At 42.2% G+C, this 22208-nt stretch overlaps 1 protein-coding gene across 7 annotated transcripts in view; it reads right to left on the bottom strand.

Moving 5' to 3' along the window:
* The window catches only part of grid2 (glutamate receptor, ionotropic, delta 2), a 491233-nt gene that overhangs the window by 384271 nt on the left and 84754 nt on the right, over nt 1–22208 (bottom strand). For 6 of the 7 annotated variants that reach the window (XR_009794537.1, XR_009794538.1, XR_009794536.1 and 3 more), the window contains exon 2: nt 15212–15367. Coding sequence is in view for 3 of the 7 variants with exons in the window: in XM_061816592.1 (XP_061672576.1) it covers nt 15212–15367 (156 nt within the window). In the remaining 4 variants the exon portion in view is untranslated. Of the gene's footprint in view, nt 1–599; nt 631–15211; nt 15368–22208 lie in introns of those variants that run through there. The other variant, XM_061816589.1, reaches the window with a different exon arrangement.

Raw genomic sequence — 22208 nt, 5'->3', positions numbered from 1 at the left:
CTGTCAGAAATGCTGTTGTCTTCCACAATTTTCTTACAAAGTAGCAGCAGAACTAAAAATTTGCATTTCCAAACAGACACTATCTACCAACACTGTGCATGTATAAAATGGCTGAACTAGTTAATTACCATGTTAACAGAGCCCCAGTCGTCAATACCAAAGTTCAGGTCAAGCCTTTGACTTCACATCAATCTAGAGAGTATACCTGCTTTCCATTGGGACTCAGGTCAGGCAACAGTTTTTGAGACATTTTCATGCATCCTCTTGTCATAGACAAATGTCTCAAATTCTGTGTCGATGGATGAAAGTGTTTTTTCCCCTCCAAAATCTTCAGTGACACACTTTGATACCATATTTGACACCCAAAAAAAAAAAAAAAAAAAAAAACGAGCATGAAAATTTAATGTCGGACATCTATAACAACGTCAAATTCACTGATGACACTACAGTGGCTGGGCTGATCTCAGAAGGAGCTGAGGCAGCTTCCAAAGTGGAGGTCCAGAAGCTCACAACCTGGTGTTCAGACATCAATCTGGCAATGAACACTACAAAAACGTAGGAGACCGTTGTGGACTTCAGGAGGAACAGAACTGAACCACCTCCAGTCTTCATCAACGGCAAGTGTGTGGAAAGCGTCCCCACATTCAGGTTCCTGGGAGTCCTGATCGCCGAGGACCTCTCCTGGACAGAAAACATTTCAGCTGTCATGAAGAAGGCTCAATAGCATCTCCACTTACTGAGAGTCCTCGTGAAAGACAACCTGGACACAAAGTTGCTTCTACTGCTCATCCATTGAGACCCTGGTGATGTACTAGGTCTCTATCTACCTGAGGTGCACTGAGGCAGCCAGATCAAGGCTTCAGAGGACAATTAAAGCAGCACACGTATGATCGTTGGCTGCTCTCTCCCCTCCGTGGCAGACATTTACTCTGCTCGGTGCCTCGGCAGAGCTCGGAACATTATTAAGGAGATTGCACCCCCTTCCCCCGGGTTCCCAACTGTTTCAGCTCCTACCATCTGGAAGGCGGTACAGATGTGCAAAAGCAAGGATCAACGGAGAGCCATCACCACCCTGAACTCTCATTGTTCCTTAATCCGTGCTATTAATATGTGAAGGCACGCTGATTTTCAAAATCTTGCGCAATAGATTTTACGTATTCCATTTTACATACAGTATATATTTTTATCTTTGCCTTGCAATTTTGCATGCACTAAAACAGGAGCTCTCATCTCGTTGTACGAAATATGATAACAATAAATGGCATTCAATCCATTCTATTCTATGCGTGAGTCACACGTCCATGAATACAAACCAGGCAAGTTCATTTAAACATGATGGCGTCATTACGACGTCCTCTTTCGGCATGCCTTTTTTTTAGCCATCAATCTTCTCTCCTGACCGTAGTCTCTTCATTCCGCCCGTCTTTACCACCCATCTGTCACTCATCCCTCTCATTTCCTTGTCTCTTCAGAGTAGCGCTCTCATCCCACATATCTTCTCACTATGCCCACACTCTGTGTTGACCCGCAGTTATTCCCCTTTGTCTTATCTTTGAGTCTCTTATTCTTCCCAACATTCTGACAACCTTCTGGCTAAAAGGTGTGAAGGAGGAACTAAGTGCTTTCTCCTGTCTTTAAACAATCCCCTTTATGGCTGCGTAACACTGGGCAGGCCTGCCTGGCAAGTGGGTGGGAAGGATGAGGGATGTGTGAAGGGATTAATCCGCCATTCTGTCCTTTTGTCTCAAAAAAAAAAAAAAAAAAAAAAGTTCATCCTATCTCCTTGACACAAATGTGGTGGGAGTTTCTGAAGTATGAAAATAAAAAAAAACAGAAACTGAAAATAGTTGTGAATTTTGTCATCCAGTGAAAAAAAGGCACGCTCAAATGGACAACTGCAATAGAAATCATGCAGCAATGTCACAAAATCACGTGATTTTTGTTAACGTCGCCATATCAAACAAAGCATTGATGAAAGCTAATTCCGTTGAGACGAAATCAAAACAAGTCTTATAGCATGACACGCAGAGTTTTGTCCGATACTGTTAAACGTTTAGAATGTGATAATAAACGAAGCTATGTGGAAAAATTAGACACACTTGGCATTTTCAGCTGCTATTCTGTAGAATCATATCTTTGAAGAACTGGCTCGTCCATTGTGACAAGCAACAGCACAACAGGTCAACCTGCTCCGGTTCAACGACTCCTGCACTGCCGAGCAGCTTTGTTTGACCGGCAATATTGCGCCATAAAAATGGTGACGTCACGTGCACGATCTCTATAGATACACAATTTTCTTTTATACTTCCACCTCCCAATGAGTAAGAGAAAACTCAAAACATTTTACAGCAATGGCAGACCCCTAGCGTATCTCCAGATTTGTCATATTTATTCCTAAATTGACAAAAGAAAGCAGAGTAAATGTTTGTTTGTGAGACTTTGTAATACCTTCTAATATTTCCAGATTTAAAGATGTATTTTTTGAAACATATTTAAAGCTTTAATTTGTGAGAACAATGGAGTTTCTGGGCCTCTTATTAACAATGAGCTAACCAGATTGTCTCTTTAAAAACAATTAGCGCTCCAGTAGACTCTGGTGTGATGGCTCCACAATATTTTGTGTGTCCATGTTTATTTTGTCTGTCCCACGTTATTAAAATTTTGCTGCATGGTCCTTTGGATTTTGTTTTAGGCTCCATTTTCACTTTTAATGCACCGGAATGATCTATCGTTCCAAAATTGAACCTGAAATGATAAATTGCTCCTTCTTAATTTGTAGCTAAATTAAATAAGTACACACAAGAAAAGAGAAATTCTTCCATCCATCAATTTCCTTAGCCGATTATCCTCGCAAGGGTCGTGGGAGTGTCGGAGCCTATCCCAGCTGTCAACGGGCAAGAGGTAGGGTACACCCTGGACTGGGTGCCAGCCAATGTCACACTCACAATCACACCTAGGTGCAATTTGGAGTGTCCAATTAATGTTGCATGTTTTTGGGATGTGGGAGGAAACCGGAGTGCCCACCCGGAGAAAACCCACGCAGGCACGGGGAGAACATGCAAACTCCACGCAGAGGAGCTCCGGATCAAACCCTGGACCTCAGAACTGTGAGGTCAACACTTTACAGCTGCTCCACCGTGGCACAGAGAAATTCTCTTAACTGAATATTAGCGAGAATATTAACTAAAACAAGAAAATGGATGAGTCTACACTGTTGTTGCCCTGATCTGCACCAAAAAGTCTGTAGTTTTAGTGCAATCCTTTCTCCCTTGCAAAATCAGAATAAAAAGCAACTCTCGTGGCAGAGCAAATTGGAAACATGAAATAAAGGGCTTCATGTGCTACTTATTTCTACCATTTATTTAGGGCAACAGCAAACGGGATACATTTCTTTTCTTTTCGGCTTGTCCCATTACTGGTCGCCACAGTGCATTACCTTTTTCCGTGTACAGTCATGTTCAAAATATCAGTCAAACGTGACTGACGGGATTAATCCACATTTTCAAGATAGTGTAGTTTTTATTGCTACGTGTCAAACAAGTTATCACTCGGTGCAGTAGATTCTCAGAAAACCAACAAGACCCAGCATTCATGATCTACATGCCGTTAAGGCCGTGCAATCGGGAATTTGTTGGAAGGCATGTGTTAAAAAACAAAACAAAAAAATAGCTGTCTTGCCAGTCTGGATTGAATTCAGAATTTGTGGGTTGTCTCACAAACTGTCTGTGGCCCCTGAACCCAAAAAGAACAATTTTACTCTCGTCAGCCCACAAAATGTTTCTGTCAGGGCTGCCGGTTCGGCACCCTGGAACCCTGCCATTGTGTATGCATCTGTGTGTGTGTGTGCTTGTGTGTGTATGTGTCATGTGTTGTAGGGTTGACATGCCGGAGTCCAGCAGCTCCATCTGACCATCCCAATGACGCCTGACTCCTTTAAACCACAATGGGACTCCAAGATGCCGTCAGAGTGTCAACGTTCCACGCTGAGTTCGGAGCCAGGCCGCACGATCCGCATTGATTCCCCGAAGACTTTGTGAGTTCGTTTTTAACCCATTCTTGCTCTTTGTCCCCAGTCTCTGCCCTCTGCCTCTGATCCCCGCAAACCGGTGCTCACTTCTCGCTGCCCTCTGACAACCCGGACTCCTACTCCAGACGGCTTGGCCTTGGCATTTGCCAAATCTGGACCTAGCTAATAGTTGGTTTAAATCCAGCATCCTGTAATAAACATTCTTTTACCTGCTTCACTCTCTCTCATCTCTGCATTCAGATCCAGCTCGCAACCTGAGCCCTGACAGCTTCGGTATGGGATTCTTTAGACGAATGCTCCTATTTGTTTGGGAACATTTTAAGATGGACACCCTTTCTGACGCAACCCTCTGCATTTATCCAGGCTTGGGTGGGACCAGCCTACAGTTTGCACTGGACTGTGCCCCCCTCCACCCCACCCCACACCAGAGGGCTGCAAACACAGGATAAAGATACAGTAGAAAGGTTTAATTTTCAAGGGGAAAGGTCTTTCTAATGAGGTCTTCGTAGGTCTTGGAGTCTTGAAATTAACTGGACATTGTGAATGACAAAAGAAAGACTAACTACCGTCTCACAGAGAATTTTCTGGATATTAGGTTTCTTTCTACAATTCGACCATACCTAAAATAGCTAAATCACTTTCAAACACAAAAAGGGCCCCTTGACCTTTAAAAATCACCCACTGTGAAGAGATTTTTTTTTTTTTTTTTTTAAACGTACAAAAAGGTAATTACTTCCTTTTCTTGGTCACAAAGGAAAAGTGGGTTGAAATGAAAAACATTTTTAAACCAAAAAAGCTGGAGTCACAAAAGGAATGTTTTTTTTTTTTTTGGTTTGCGAGAGGAAGTTTGAGCACCCTGATGAAACCCACGCAAGCTCTGGTAGAACATTAACACTTCACCGAGGAGGGCTAAGGCCGAGTTTCAAACCCAGCGCCTCAGAAATGTGGACCGGGTGTGCTCACCACTGCGGACGATAACACAAATCATGGAGACAGAGTATATAATTGATCTCGAAAGGAAATTCTGTTTTGACAATCGGCCAGCATCGGGGGAAGGACTTCATTCACCCAACATCCGTTTAGCTTTTGTGTACGCGACAGAGGTTGGCGGCACTGTGTCAGCTCTCCCAAGGCGATTCATTAACGAGCTTGCTTTATCTGACTTCCCCCTTCACATCTGACCCTGCTACTTTGTATAACCAGGAAAGAGGTGCGGATGCTTGGGTTGGCGAGCAACGCCAAACAAGTGGAATTCTCTTCTCACACTCTTCATCTCTCTCCTCCTCTGACCACATTTGCCTCCGTGTCAGTCTTACTTGGGTGATTAAGGCACTTCACGCATTTGTCAAGGACAGTGGTTGGAGATGTTGCTATGGCAACAGAGTACGCTGACTGACAGGGAAGCGGGTACCGAGAATCCTCCAAAGAGAGTCCAGCAATGACAACAAAAGCGAGACTGGGGGGAAAAAATAGCTTGGATTCATTTACACCAAAAACCATGCGAATTTACTTTTTGATCCCATAAAGAAAGTGCAAAAACATCCAATGCAATTGGAAGGGTGTTTCTGGTTCAAGCCGTATCTGTGATGTTCATGCATTTTTTTTAAATTCTAAATTGTTTTCAATAGTTATTTTGCAACATACTTAACACTACAGGCATGAGAGCGGAGGGAATCCAATTATTTCACAAATTTGGAATTGTAGCTTAACTAAATTAGCATCAGACAGTGACAAATAATTGACAATTCCATCATTTACACTTACATCAGATGAACTCAAAATGTTGAGACAAAGGAACTGATAGAACTAAGCCAAGCAACGTTTTTGTCAGCTGTTCGACACCTAGCTGTTAACTGTTCATCATTTTAGATAACATTAAAAACTGTTAGATATGCCTTAAGATGTCAAAGACAAAGAAATGCAGCAACCTCGTTTAGTTACAAAAGCTGTGAAGAAGTTATGGTTTAGTTATCACTAAATACAATCTGGCACGTGCAGACACCAAACAGGAAAAAGAACACCCTTACAGTATTAAAGTATTGTATTCTATCATGAAATGTATTCATTAGTGTATTTATGGTGATGGCAGGACCCGTCATAAACCAGAGGCACGGGGGTGGACCCAAGTGCAGGACTCCCAGGCAAAGGCATAATGTACAGTGTGGGTTTTATTCCAAAAATAGGTCAACACCAAAAGGCAGTCCAAAACAAGCGGAAGCAGAAAAACGCTTGGCTAGGGGCAAGGTCCAAAAACATGAGGTCCGATGACTATGAGGCCCAACTAAGAAACATGACAAGACGTGGTCAAACCAAAGAGGCACAGGCTCGCTATGACAAGGGACCGCTCTACACTAAACTTACGCACTGTAGCGGAGTATCCCAGAATGCACTGAAGCATGCGCAACGAAGTGTCAAATGCCGGTGACATATTCACCACTTAAGTGCTTGGTCAATTAGTGTCCCGAATGCAACACAGCAGAAGTGGCACCGCCCAGAGCAGTGGCCTGGCCACGCCCATGACACGACCGTCCTCACACTTTAGACTTTGTAAAGTCAATCTTCTCACCATGTTCCACACAAACAATGGCGAAAAACGGAAGCTTTCTGCCATTTTAGCACAGCCCATCTGTCCGTGGTTCAAATTTTGGTAGCAAACTTTGAAGAAACCCAGGGGAAAGCCAAAAATTCCAGAAAAAGGAAAAAAATACATATATCACCTTAAAATGGCTGCTTCAAACCAAAATGGAAGACTTCCTGCGTTTGGGTCACGGAGACTTTTTGCAGGTCAGTTGTGAGAAGATCTGCCTACAATGCGCTTAAACTGGCTTCTCGCGTGAACAGATCTGTAAAATGTTCTCAGTTTGGGAAAGCCCTCAAAATGGGCCTGCATTTTTCCTAAGAGTGACAAAGGCAAAAGAAAGCTGGCAGTCAAAAAGCACAAGAGGGAGTTTGTGTGACAGTCAAAGCTCAGCGAGGGCAGGAAGGAAACGTTTCAATAGAGCTGTACTATGCAAATGAGCGACCCCCATCGACAGATCACCCTCAAACCGAGTGCACGCATGGACGCGCACTCTCCAAAAAGTCCCGCTGGTTCGTTCCCAGCTGTCAGCTGCTGGATTCCGCCGCACAAAACAGCACGTCGCTTCTTGCTCAGAAAAGGTAAGAGGTCCAAATGGAAACCACTGCCAAAGACTTGTCACGCTCATCCCAATTGAAGAGAAGAAAAAAAAGTCAGAGGGGCTCAAAAACAACGGGAAGAAAAAAAAAAAAGAAGGATGGCTCTGAGAAAAGTTGGGAAACGGATGAGGAAATCTGGGAAATAAATGACAGCCGCTAATAGTTTCGCTTCAATTTATCAAGCGGGAAATAGTGCGCGAGTGTTTTTTGTCTTTTATAAATATGACTTGAATACGACATTTTTACAAACATTTTTTCATAAATTGATCAAATGCACTTTCAATTTCACAAGACAAAACATTACATGTGTCTTGGAAACAACTTTTTTCTTTTATTACATGTTTGATAAATTGGCTTTAAAGTTTATTACGTTGTTTTTTTCTTGTAAAATACAACAAAGAGCCAGCATGAAATTTGTTCTTGTAAAAAAAAAAAAAAAAAAAGAAAAAATTGTCAAGGTCCTAAAAATAAGTCAGAAAATGACTTAGTAAAATGAATCATTCATCGATCTCTCCATTTTCTTAGCTGGTTATCCTCATGAGGGTGGCGGGGAGTGGTGGAGCCCATCCCAGCTGTCAACGGGAAGGAGGCACAGTACACCCTGAACTGGTCGCCGGCCAATCGCAGGGCACATGGAGACAGACATCAGTTGCACTCACAATCACACCTCGGAGCAATTTAGAGTGTCCAATTAATGTTGCATGTTTTTGGGATGTGGGAGGAAACCGGAGTGCCCGGAGAAAACCCACTCAGGCACGGGCAGAACATGCAAACTCCACACAGGCGGGGCTGAGATCGAACCCGGGACCTCAGAACTGTGAGGCCAACGCTTTACCAGCTGATAAACCGTGCCGCAGTCAGAAAATAAATCAACTTAATAAAATAAATGTTATATTAAAAAAAAAATCATAAAAATGCATTTGTCATCAACTTGAATCTTTCTTGGAAAAAACATGACATTATTACGGGGGATAACATATAATGTGACTTTTTTCAAACAATTTATTAAATTACACAACATTCTAAAATCTGATCTAAATGTATGAATAATTGGCTAGACTGGTTATGGCATGCTATAAATCCAAAAAGTGACAGCGGCTTTCAGCTTGTGACTTTTTTTTTCCTTGGCTTCTAACGAGACCGCCACAAAATGGGCATTCAAATGAGGCCTCCCGCGCAGTCAGCCGACCGTTGAGGGCTTTTTATTCATGAGAGGACCTTGATTGTGGATTGTCAATCAATCGGGAGATTTGAACCCCTTCCGCCGCCAGACAATGCGTGAAAGAGCGCCGTAAAAGTGTAAAAGTGCTTCATTGGTAGCATGCCTGATTTGGATTGGCAGGTATACAGATATGATACTGCTATGACTAATTGGTTTATACAAGGATGCCACGTTGACTGTTTAAAGTCACACATCTTGTATGACTTTCCTATCAGTGACTAAATTATATGTGTATGGGAAAAACAGCCAGAATTGTATAACAATAGACGACAGTCACCAAACGGGAATCAACGTAGTTTTGTTTTTTCAGTCACAGTGGAGGTTTATTAATCAATTATTTGATCATTTGATTTAATAGGAGAATCGATTCTAAAAAGACGAGCTAGTGACAGCACCTAGACTCAACCCCGGATGTTGAAAATTGGCCTCGTGTACCGCTTCCCGAACAGTGAAGTGAATTTGTGACGCTTCCGACTCGTTCCTGAAGAGAAAACCGAGCACGAACGAGAACACAAAACTCGGCCGTAATCCCGGGGATGCTCGGTGCAGGATTGAGAATACGGGTCGACATCGACAGCGGCCGACGAGCAAATATCAAAGTGGCGCGCGGTGAGCTCCGCCAGCGGAGGTACACAAATGTCAGGTGTAAGACGGGCCTCGGACGCAAATCTACCCCACGTCGGCCTCACGAGAGGGCCTGCTGAGCGTGTGCCAAGACAAAAAAGGCTCACGGCTGCAGCGGCCAGGCTGGAGAAATGTACACAGGAGGAAAAAAGAGGACGGGGAACCGTGTCGGCTCTTGAGCAAACTTGAAATCTGATGATGGACTTGTCTTACTGATTGACCCATTTTACTCAGAACTACATAATTGACGGACACGGGCGCTGGTGAATTGGTCCAAAATTGTTCAATATCTCTTGCCCGTTATTTCAATTGGATTCTTACCAATGCATTTCACACTGGGGAAAAAAAAAGGTAGTTATATATAAAAAAAAAAAAAAATGGCGGCACGGTGGGTCAGCTGGTGAAGCGTTGATCTCACAGTTCTGAGGGCCCGGGCTCAAACCCGGACCCGCCCGTGTGGAGTTTGCATGTTCTCCCCGTGCCTGCGTGGGTTCTCTCCGGGCACTCCAGTTTCTTCCCACATCCCAAAAACGTTCAACATTAATTGGACCCTCGAAATTTCCCGTTGGTGTAATTGTGAGTGCAGATGTTTGTCTCTATTTGCCCTGTGATTGGCTGGCAACTAGTTCAGGGTGTACCCAGTCTTCTGCCCGGTGACAGCTCCAGCACTCCCCGCAACCCTCTTGAGGATAAGCGGCAAAGAAGATGGATGGATGGATGGATAGAAATATAATATTTTGTCGAGAAAAACACACATTCATTCATTATTTAAAAACAGTTGGTCAAAGAAAAATAAAATCTTTAAATACATAAAGAGTTGGAGGTCAAAGAAAAAATAAAATCTTTAAATACATAAAAATAACTACAATAACCATTAAAATTCTAACATTTAAAATATCCATCTATTTTATCGTCACAAGGGTCGCGGGATATATTTAAAAGAATTTAAAATATACACTATGAGATGCAAGAAATACAAAAGAGTTGCCAGGAACAAGGACTATTTCTATATTATTTTAAAATGAGCAAATGTAAACTATGCATCATAAATATGTAAATAAATAGCAATATAATAGTTGTAACAATAAGTTGGCATAATAGAGAGAGAAAAAAAACTTTTTTTAATGCTGTTGTGAAGGTAGAATAAAAAGGGAAGGCAATAAATAACCAACGTAAAAGGTTATATTTACCCTGTGCCGCCCTTTAAAAAGTTGATTTTCCAGCGCACACATGCCGACTGTGTACCCATCAAGACAGCAAAGCCTCATTTAGTTATTCACATCACACTCAAAGTCTTGTGTTTCCTACAGCCCGAAGGCACTCACTTCATGCTGACTTGAGCACTATGCCGCATAATTCCTCTCCAGTTCCACTGCCACAACTGATAAACTGAAAAGATGACAATATATATATATATATATATATATATATTATTATTATTATTATTATTCCCCCCCCCCCCCCCCACCAACGCTAATCCTTTGAAACTTTAATTAAAGACTTGGGAAGATGAAGCATTTCTATCATCATTACTCGCGTACTCCATTTCGACTCAGCCTTCATGACAATTGAGCTTCGGAAGTGAAGCATTTCTCCCCTTCGCCGCCGCAATCTTTTCGTTCTCAATCATGTCAACAAATGGCTACGCGTAAAGATCAAAAGAGGAAAAAAATTCTCAGCAGAATCTGAACATTTGGGTGACTTCCATGCCTCGCTCGGCGCCGGGATTTTCTTTTTGTGGGTTCCAACCTGCAAGGTCAAACACAATGACACCTGCTTGACTTACAATTCGTGATGATATTTGTCATGAATTTGTTTGAAGAACTGGATTTGATAACAATGACCATAAATATTTATGGGAAACACGGTTAGTATGTGAAGAGGTTCATGGTTTGAATCTCCTGTATGGAGTTTGCATGTTCTCACCGTCCTAGCGTGGGTTTTCTTTCTGTCGCAGAGGCACAGCCGTGCAAAAAAAACACCCAAACACACTCCACTATTTTGACAGCCCTACGATCATAAAGTCAAAAGGTAAACAGCGATGCATTGAGTTTGGTTGGAATTACAGATTCGCGGTCCATCCGCAGTGCAGCCTCCGCAAATGAAAGCACTTTTATTCTTCAAGCCTTTCATGCGAGATTCTGTGAATCTGTCGTGCACAACATCGCCGCTTTCATGCAGGGACTTTTACAGGAACAGGAAATGTTGCCACGACTGTTGTGTATACAGTGAAGAAAATAACTATTTCAGCACCCTGCTATATCGCAAGTTCTCCCACGTAGAAATCATGGTGGGGTCTGAAATTTTCATCGGAGGTGCATGTCTACTGTGAGAGAGATCATCTAGAAGAAAAATCCAGAAATCACAATGTATGATTTTTTTTAACGATTTATTTGTGTGATACAGCTGCAAATAAGTATTTCAACACCTGTCTATCAGCAAGAATTCTGACCCTCAAAGACCTGTTAGTCCGTCTATAAAAGTCCATGTATGATCCTGCATCAGATGCACCTGCGTGAGGTCGTAAGCTGCATAAAGACACATGTCCACCCCATACAATCAGTAAGACTCAAACTTATAACATGGTCAAGACCAAACAGCTGTCCAAAGACACCAGAGACAAAATTATACAACTCCACACGGCTGGAAAGGGCTACGGAGAAATTGCCGAGCAGCTTGGTGAAAAAAGGTCCCCAGTTGGAGCAATCGTTAGAAAATGGAAGAAGCTAAACATGACCGTCAATCTCAATCGGAGTGGAGACCCATGCAAGATGTCACCTCGTGGGGTCTCAGTGATCCTTAGAAAGGTGAGGAAGCACCCCAGGACCACATGACACGACTTGGTCATTGACCTGAAAAGAGCTGGGACCGCCGTTTCCAAGGTGACTGTTGGTAATACACTCAGACGTCATGGTTTGAAATCATGCATGGCACGGAAGGTCCGCCTGCTGAAACCAGCACATGTCAAGGCCCGTCTTATTTGCAGCTGTATCGCACAAATAAATTAAAAAAAAAAAAAATCAAATTTAAAAAAAAAAAAAAAAAAATCATGATTTCTGGAGTTTTCTTTTTAGATTATCTCTCTCACAGTGGACATGCACCTACGATGAAAATTTCAGACCCCTCCATGATTTCTAAGCGGGAGAACTTGCAATATAGCAGGCTGTTCAAATACTTTTCTTCACTGTACATGTGGCTACACGTAAAATGTGCCCTGTGTGTGTCAAGTCTAAGCGGAGATGAAAAATAAGCAGAGACAACTATCGAATTGCCGTCTCCCCACCCCCACCCCCGTGGGTCTCCCCCCCCCCCTCCCTCGCTCACCACTTCCACGCCTCCTGCCTTCCATAGAAGGTTATCCAATTAGGAGATCCTCATTGCTTTAATCAATAGCGACATTGACACACTGACACGCATGCCACACACAAACGTACACTCACACACATATCACACCACCTGTTTTCTGCAAGTATTGCGTTACTATGGCAATACAGGACGGGCTGTGGGGAGTAATGTGTAAATAAAAGTGACAGGAGCAGATCAACTAAGCAGCAACAAGCGAGAAAGTGGCACGGCCCACCATGCATTAATGCTCATAATGACACCCACAAAGAAAGACCGCATGAAAAACCCTCAGGGACGTGAGTGCAGTAAATCATTTGGATAAAGCATTTAAACAGATAATTCTCTGCGAATTAAAATCCAGTTAGGCAGCGCCGTTGTTATATGGTGACATTTTTTTATGACCCGCACTCGTATGATGGAAATACTCTGGGGAGGTTTTGTATTTCACAGAGAGTGAAAGCTCCAATGTTCAACATTCTCTTTCAACTTTTCCGCCATAGAAAATGCACAGCACATTTGTTAAATAGACGGACATTTTTTCAAGTACCGTTTCAACATTCCGAACTGTCATGTAAGGACGGCGGTGCACGGTTGGGGGTGACAAGCAGTCACCTGTTTGATTTTGTTTCTCTCTTTTGCTGTGTTGTGAGCAAAATTTTTATTTATGAGTGAACATTTCTTTCTAACCAGGATTTCCAATCTGCCCTGTGGGACGATGGCACATGCAGTTTGCCAGATGAACATTCTTCTTCAAAAAAAAAAAGATGCTCACTGAGCTGATGTTTTCAGAAATTTACAGATATAATGCACACTGATGTAATACACAGTGATTTTGTTTGACTTTTGACCAATGTTCCCTCTAAGCTGCGCAACTGCGCATCTGCGCACACACTCAGCACAGATGAAAAGAGCTCTAGCGCAGTGAACTACAGTCTGGCGTTTTTTGTTTTTGTTTTTTTTTGATAACGGGCAGCACACTGCCTCTCACAAAGAGCTGCTGCCCAGCCACACCGTGCCACACACTCTACTTACTGGTTTACTTGACTCCGCCCCCTCCACTCTTAAAGTGGTGATTACAATTGGTGTGTAATGGAAAAATTCTACCTGGGCACAGCTGATCGAGGATAAAAGCACAGACGATACAGTGCCCAAAAAGCTAATTCTGTATTTTAAATATAGGAGGGAATATAACATTAACCCTAAAACTGTTTGGGAGCATCATTCAGCTTTCAACATGGATTGCTAAAGATATTCTGCAAGCAATAATTCAGTTTTACACCAAGAAAAACAGACGGGGATATCATTGTGGGTTAAAAATAAATAAATAAATGAAACAAAAGTTGGAAGCGACATTTCAAATTAATAGTTCATAGTTGGCTTGGTTTGGTTGGCAATGTATTTTTTTTTTTTGTCTGTTGACATTTTTAGTGTAAATTTGCAAAAACACAAACATTGTTCTTAAAAATACTTTGATGGGAATGTAATCTGAACCTTTGAATGAGCCATGTAACTTTGATGACACTGATTGACCACAGTGCGTACGTCTGATGTTGCTCACAGAGGTCAAAGGGGGCGCTCACGGCCTTAGTGTGTTTGCTCAGACGTAAAAAAAAATTTTGAGGGAACATTGCTTTTGAGTCTTATTTTTCCAGAAGATTCTGGTGCAAATTGTTGGACTTTGGAGGTTCTACAGTAGTCTACTCATAATCTAACTCTACATTTCTTCCGGTTTAAACTAATCAGACAAACAATGTGAATGTCCCAGAGGAAAAAAAAAAAGAAGAAAAAAAAAATGGAGATTTTCCAGGCATTATGAAAAATACTTTACAGACAACCGGGAAGTGGAATAAGCAGCGCATTTGTCTTTTGACTCTACTTCTGAATGGTCCCATCCTCCCTTGACCAACATGGGCAAGTGTTTGCTAGCCGTGTAGCCATTGAGCCAAATACAGAAGGGCAGGCCATCAGTGAGACTGGCAGACAAAGTGGCGGTCTGTTCAGCACCAGGCGACGGGAAGGAAGGCCAAGCTGTATTCACTGTGCAACCCATAAACGCGAATCACTTGAGGGCATCGAGGGCTGGCGTTAACGTTCAAAATCTAAATAAATAGAACATTTTGTCTCCCCGAATTGAGATTAAAAGCAGCAGATCAGGATTTTTTTTTAAAGCCATTTTGGAAAGAAACAGTATGGAAGGTCAAAGTAGCAATATATCTACAAGAATAAAATAAACTTGACAAGACGACGGTGATATTTAAATTGCACTTTTTGAATTGCGACAGTTCTTCCAAAGGCGCAACAAGGCACAAAAGTGATGCAGAAAAAGCAAAGCTGTGAATAATTACAAATATAAAGTTATGCAGTCACAATCGTGAGAGAATAAAGTGTCCATTTTAGCAGGAAAAAATATATTTTCTGCTTTGAGGCACACACACAAAAATGATGAAATCAGAATAGGAGAATAAGTAAAATAAATAAATGAAGAGGGAGCAAATAAAGTGGTTCTACGAGCAAAAGTCAATAAGTAATTTCTGAGTTTATAAGGAAAAAAAAGATCATTTTTATGTGTTGCCTTGGATATTACGTAGGAGTTATAAATAATAAGGAATCTTACTTTCAGTAAAATAGTGCTTGTTACAGTTTTGATGATTTTACAAAAATAGACCAAAAAAAAAAATCATTGAAACTACAAGACATATATGAAACAAATCTAAAATTGTATGAGAATAAAGTAATATGTAATGTCACAAGAATAAAGTGATTAATTCTAAATGGCCGAAACATCAGAACTGCGACAACAAAGCAGGACCCCGTACCTTCTTGCACGGCCTGGAAGGGGTTGTTCCCGTCCACGAATTCCACAGAGATGGTGATCTTCTCCGTCTCCAGGATCTCGTTGTTCAGGTTGAGGTCAGCCACGGCCAGGCGGAACACCTCGTCGTCCTTCCGCGCCGACTCGTCAAAGATGGCGCCTGTCAGGGACGCAAAAGAAGGATGAGGAGTAAAATCTCGACTTCTTTTGTGTGTTGATTTATCGCGCAGATTATACAGTACGAGACAAAATATACAGATTTCCTTGTAGCCTTTCATTAATTACATATCCGGAAACCACAGGGCCACTGATTGCGTTAGACGAGGCGCACTGCTCTGCAATGACTGGATAGTATGAGCGTGTGTGCGTGTGCGTAATCCACTGCGGGTTATATTAATAACCAGAAAGGTTACACTCACTGATTAAGTCGGCAGAGCTGTGCCTGTAATTGGTCTTTTTATTGCTCAATGAGAAGAGTCTCACGCTCGCAACGCAAAAGCCAATGGCTCCGAAATCCCACAGTGGATAGGAAGATAATGCTTTGGGGAAACGGTACAAAATCTCGAAAATATTAGCATGATATCATCTTCTAGCAAGTAGCTAATCCATAGTTGATAAATGCATAATTTGGCCAAAAACTATCTTGACCAGTATGTGATCACACAATTGAAATTGTACGGAAAATAATTTCAACACAGACAGAGACGGAATGTATCGTGCCTGGATAAAAAGGGATAACTGTGATGTGCCTCGAATTTATTTATAATTTCATAAGTACCTGTGGCTATATAGAAAGCAAAGCATGACGCATCTCTGTCATTGAGTGGAGTGATTGATCATTGCCAACAGCAATCCAAAATATGCGCATTCCATCTTTTACGGGTGCCTGCTTCCTGTCATTGCTTCTTTTGGCAATTCAATTCTTCCTTGAAAACGGCACTGTTTTTTTTTTCGTGGTTTAATAAAAAACAAATACGGTACAGTGTGTTGCACATGGAGCTTCAAAACCTGATACAGGGTCACAACTGTACATGTTTGGCCATGGTCCAGTTTTGGTCACATCAGTCTGTGGAGCGGAACGTGAGCGTATTCAACAAGACTACAAAGAAAAATCGGTTGTTTAAAGTGTTGAAGTTATTATGAAACTATTTATTTTATGGCGGCAAAGAAAATATCACACCTCCTTCACAGCGCTGAGGTTAGGGGTTGTAAAACAGGCTTGCGTGGGTTTCCACCCCCCCCCCCCCAGGTACTCTGGTTCCTCCCACGTTCCAAAACACATGCTCATTATGTTAATGAAGACTCTAAATTGCGAACGTGGGCGTGAAACGTTATTTCAATATACGCTGTATTGCTAAAATATTTTCTCACCTTCCTCGACTCACATACTGTATGATTTTAACATCATATTAAAATATGATGTTTGGCTACTCTTGTGGGAAAACTTGGCATTTTGGACTTTTCTTCTTGCATATTTGTGAGGTCACACACTGATGTTGGACGGGCCAGTTAAGATAATCCATACCAAATTCTCTCATCCATGACTCTCTGGACCTTGCTTTGTGCAAGAACAGGAAAGGGTAATTCCCAAACTTTTTGACTGTCCAGAATCTCTTGGTATGCAGAAGCATGCTGAGTTCCTTTCACTGGAGCTATGGGGCTAATATTTTGGACATTTTGAACTTTATGGGAACAGTTTAGAAATGGGTCCCCTTCTTGTTCTCAGATGTGTGCATTGGTGCCCGAAGCAAAGTTCATAAAGACACAGATGAGAGATTTTGATGTGGCTGAACTTGAATGGTCCGCACAAGCCTAACCTGAATCCAACCCAGCATCAGTGTGCGACCTAACAAATGCGCGTCTGGAAAAATGAACTTCCATAAACGCACTTCTAAACCTTGTGGAAAACCTTCCAGAAGAGTTTAAGACGTTATAACTGCAGAGGGTGGATTGATGTCATATTAAAACCAATGGATTAAGAATTTTGATGTCACTGAAATTCATATCTGAGTCAAGGCTTGTGAGAGTATACTGTTGGCAAGATAGTGTATGCGCACTGCAATAGGCTGGCAACCATTAAAGAGTGGATCCGGCCTCGCGCCCAAAGACAGCTCCACTTCACCCGCAACCCAAGTGAGTATAATCAGAATAGAAAATGAATGGATTACATATTATTTACTTATGTAAATTACCTGCAGTTATTGAAAGATTTATGATACTGACTTGCTTACCCCCCCCATCAGATTCTTTCTATTTTCATCATTTTGATATCCATACAAAAAAAAAAAAAAAAACGTGTTGAACCGCATATCGACAACCTGATACCGTGTCCTAATTCACTTTGCACTAGATTTAATTAACCTTCGGAAGGACACCAAGTTTGAAATGCGACTGCAGTCTGAAGGCAGCCGTAAACTTCAAATCAACTGCTGCTTCATCAGAAGCCCTCATGAAATATGCATCCTTCAATAATGGGAAACATCAGCACTTGGCCACAGTAAACACCTTTACTCTGATTGAGCATTTGTTCTTTTAATGATAACAATGCAATATCGATGAGCGGTGGCTTGTGGTGAAATTGCTCAAACCACGCCGCGTACTAAGTCGACCATCTTGTTGTAAATCCCCCACGCTAAGCGCTGGCTGATACAGTTGGGACGCCATGTCACACACACATTGAGTCTGAGAAAATCTCTCAACCTCCTTTTGTTAGTAAACCACAAGCAGAATCAAAACATATTTTGCTAACAGAATACTAACTTCTATTCTTTTCCCTAACCCTAACTCTATCCTAAACCTAATACTTGAGGTCTAATCCCATAACCCTGGATTAACCCTAACCCCGTTCTAATTTCAGTCTTTAACACCGAACTCAAACCTCAAACCTCTTACCTAAATTTTAACCTTAACTCCTATGCCTTGGACTTGTTTTGTTTAACGCATGCTTTAAGTCCATCAATGCACTTGGATGGGATGTGTATTTAAAGGTATTATTAATATTACACCTAAAGTGAACCCTGGACTGTAACATTATCCCTTACACCCAAGACCAACTGTACATCTAACCTGTAACCAAACAATAAAAGCTCACCGTTTGCCGTAGCCCCTTATTTTGACCAGATCAGAGGAAACTGCAAACATCCACATGAACACCATATTCATTGATTTTGTAAAATTAAGTTTACGTAACAGAACATTAATAAAGAGTCCAAACTACATGTTCGGTCTTCTTCTATACCCGGAAAGGTAGCACATCCTACATTCCATATTTCATCCACATTCCTTTCTTCTAATATTATTAAGGCAGCAACTAGAGGTACTTACGGTTCCAAGTGCGGCATTATGTCCTTGCAGCGACAAATTATGAATTAGACATGAAAGCCCACAGAAAAAGTCCTCCTTGGGGGGAGGAAGGACTCCCAAAATGTGGTTCCATTGTTGCTTGAAGTAATAAACAAATGCCAACACAGTACAGGCTACAGCTTTGTGTTTCTCTTCATATTATGACGATTTGAAAGGTCATGGTCTGGTCAGTCAAATTTGCATCCGAAATAGATGTCAACATATTTGGACCGTGATTCTTTGTTGTCTTAATGCCCTAAATGAAATGCAAATGTGCATGGGATCGAACATTTGAGCGCAACGTACACAAGTCCTGTTGAGTCAACTATTGTAGTGAGTGACAAATGACTACAAAGAGACGAGATGAACTGGTAAACAAACCTCTTATACAGGTTGAATGGCACAGTCTGTGGATTTACAAAGCGCCGTTTGGGCAATCTGAATGGATGCAACATCAAAAAAAAAAAAAAAAAAAAAAAGAAACTGCAGTGCCTAATTTGTTTTCACTGAGAAGCATTGATCAAACGTCCACTGTTCAAGTGCTTTACTATTCCTTTCATTGTTTGTTCTTTGATAAGGAGCAGGAAAATAAATGTGTTTGTCCTTGGGCAGCTTTAAAAGGACTTGGGAGGGTGACAGTGAAATTAAAAGCCACGAGGAGGAGAGGGAGTTGGGGTTGGCAACAGAAAAAAGAAGTTTTTGTTCTGTTTTACTAACAGAGTCACTGATGGTGTAGTGCAGGGGTCGGAAACTTATCGCTCGCGACCTGACTCTTGATGGATGCATGTGGTTCACAGAGCCCATCATAACCACATGCTGTACATGTGATTTCTCTCGTGCAGGCAACGCAAACGATGCAGAGATAGTTTGTCCTAGTGGGGGTTGCCGAAGTTTAATGTGGCAGTCTATGCGCACTGTCGCAGAACGGTCGAACGCCGATCGGGTCGGAATAACTAATTTAGGAAACGGTTTTGACAAAGTTCCCTCAAAGAAAAAAAACGACAAGTTCCGAAGTTTTCAACAAGAATGGACAGCCTTTGTGAAAGAGAGAGAGAGAGAGAGAGAGAGAGAGAGAGATCTGTTGTGTCTAAATTCACAGGCGGAGAGTATGCCAATAAACATTTTGACAACTTTGCATAAAGACACGCCTATTATGTTCCTGCTGGTTGATTTGTAGGAGCCCTAAGCGAAGCCCTCAATCTTGTACCCGATGGCTCTTAAGCACATCAAGCCTTTCCGTATTGTTGAAATGAAATAATATACTATTTTGCACTGACAACTATAGTTAAGAACACTTAATGAATGGACTGCATTTGAATAGGTGCAAGTACTTTTATATTCAAAGCGCTTCACATTATTGCTTCCATTGAAGTCATTCAGTCAGGCAGTCACATGGTGGTGGCGGCAGCGACAGCTGCCAATCCAAACCCCTGTCGGGATCCATTCAGGCGTCCTCCGTATTTTCCAAGGTCCCTTAGATGACATGGTCGTGACGCTGTATCTCATTGGACCAACCGTTTAGGGAATGTAGCGAACCCGTCGGTCGGTAATATGTATACGCTAACGGATAAGACAAGAATTATGGACACATCCGCGGGGGAGATGGACAGCAGGTTGAGCAACAAACCCAAATGCAGTCTTGGCTGGATGATGAACACGTTGGTGGCTGTTGAAAGACATGAGAATGGGCGAGGTTGTGGTCCTGTATGGGTGAAATAAATCGGCCCAGGGACAGCAGAAAAAGACAGGCAAGATTCATCATGGGGCTGAAGTTGTACCATTTTGGTGAAAACACTGATAAATACAAGTACTAGTGATATTTTTAGGCTGGGATTACACAGCGAGTTTTTTCTGCGTTTGCTCTCAAGTGGCAGAGTCAGGATACGTGTTTTGGCAGGGTGAAAGGGTGGCAGAGGGGGAATGCATGTTCAGTTTCAGATCGGAATCAGGCCTCTTCCAAAGGCATTTTTCATCTGCCAATGTAAATGCAGCGTAAATGCGCAGATTGGACGTGCTTCATCAACTATGTCATTGAAATCACCATCATGGAAAGCGTCTCTAGATTATGTAGATGAGTGGCTCAGAGCATTCATTTTTATGGGTTTTTACAGCATAATAAAACACAAATATAATGAGCCCCCCCCCCCCCCGCACACACACACACACACACGCAAGAGCTGCTGTCGGCCACAGTTCACACGCAGCCACTTGCACGTCGATTTATCTGCATTCATTTTCTCTGTAATATGGTAGAATGCAGATGAAGGCCAAATGATATTAAAAACCAAAATTCAAACCAATACTAGCCTGTGGGGAAGACAAGTCAGCTCAACTGAGTGTCCGTCCAAGCCCTGGATAAATAAGGAGGGTTGGAGTCAGGGAGGAAATCTGTTCAATACGAGGGCAAAACTTAAAAGAAAATGAGCCTTAAAATTGGAGAAGGCTCATCTATGTACAAACGTGACCCCAAATTGTGGAAAAGATCAGAAGAAGAACTATTTTTGGCACACCCCACTTTTGTTGAGGAAATTTTAAGCGACCGGCACCACCGACCCCATCTTGACATTTTTTTCAGCCGGGGGGGACTGAGCACCCCCCCCCCTCCCCCACCGCTTTCAAACATTATTCCTTGGGAATCAATAACAACAATCGGGTGTAAATTAATAATGAAACGTTTTCATGATAGTTAATGGTTGACCCGCACCCCACCCCATCATCATCATAATGCCACACCCCCAGTTTGAAACCACCGGGTGGAAGTAAATAAAAGATTGAGATAATAACGATGCACAATATGGGGAATGTTTAGTTTTTATAGACCTCATATATTAATTTGCGTTTTTCCATCATATATAACGTCGGAAACACTTCTTTCTTGTATAACCAAGGGTCCATTTGTCTGCTCCTTGTAAAAATTGCATCTTGTGCTGTTTACTGTATATATTTAAACTAACAGCACCAGGTGTACGCAGAATTAATGACAGCGAAAAAGACAGTGTATCCCTCAGCGTATTAATAAAGAAATCCCCAAGGTAACCTGACGACTGCACTTGAGAAATCTCTCCTTTCCAACCTCTCTCACCTTCTTTCATTACGGGTTCCTACATTAATTTGCGCTATCGTTAAGGGGGTGAGCAGTTGGGAGGAATTTCCAGTCATAGTTCACTTCGCACCCTGAGTCCTTTGTCACGCTGTCATCATAGCTCCACCAAGGTCGCCGTTACTGCCAGAATGTCTCTTTTCCGCTGAAGGAGTCGAGCCCGGCCTCGTTCGCACATTGCGGAGCGCTAATGCTGAAAGCTTTGGCTTTGGTTCCTTTCACATAAATGAACTGTACGTGGGTGGAGTCTCTACAGCGTGCCCCTCACCCTCTCCGTCATTAGTCAACAGCTTGAGCACGATCCGGAAGTAACCAATTCACCTCAAGACAGATCACTTAAGTAAAGGACAGAAGTCACCTGAAGTCACCCAAGCTAGCAGTCGGTTGTTCGGGGTCTAGTTAAGGTGGCAAATCAGAGGATTACTAGGTAGGCAGTCTACACAGGAAGATAATCCAGTTTTGAGCTGCTTTCTGACCAAAGTCAGCAAAAGCACAATTATCTGAAGTATCCCAAGATTACACTGACAGATTTTCAAGTAGCGTGAAGGTGTATTAAGGC

This window comes from Syngnathoides biaculeatus, chromosome 4, assembly GCF_019802595.1.
Source record: "Syngnathoides biaculeatus isolate LvHL_M chromosome 4, ASM1980259v1, whole genome shotgun sequence".
In the NCBI taxonomy this organism is placed as follows: Eukaryota; Metazoa; Chordata; class Actinopteri; order Syngnathiformes; family Syngnathidae; genus Syngnathoides; species Syngnathoides biaculeatus.
Note: the sequence above shows the minus strand (reverse complement) of the source record. Positions and strands in the feature narration are given on the sequence as shown.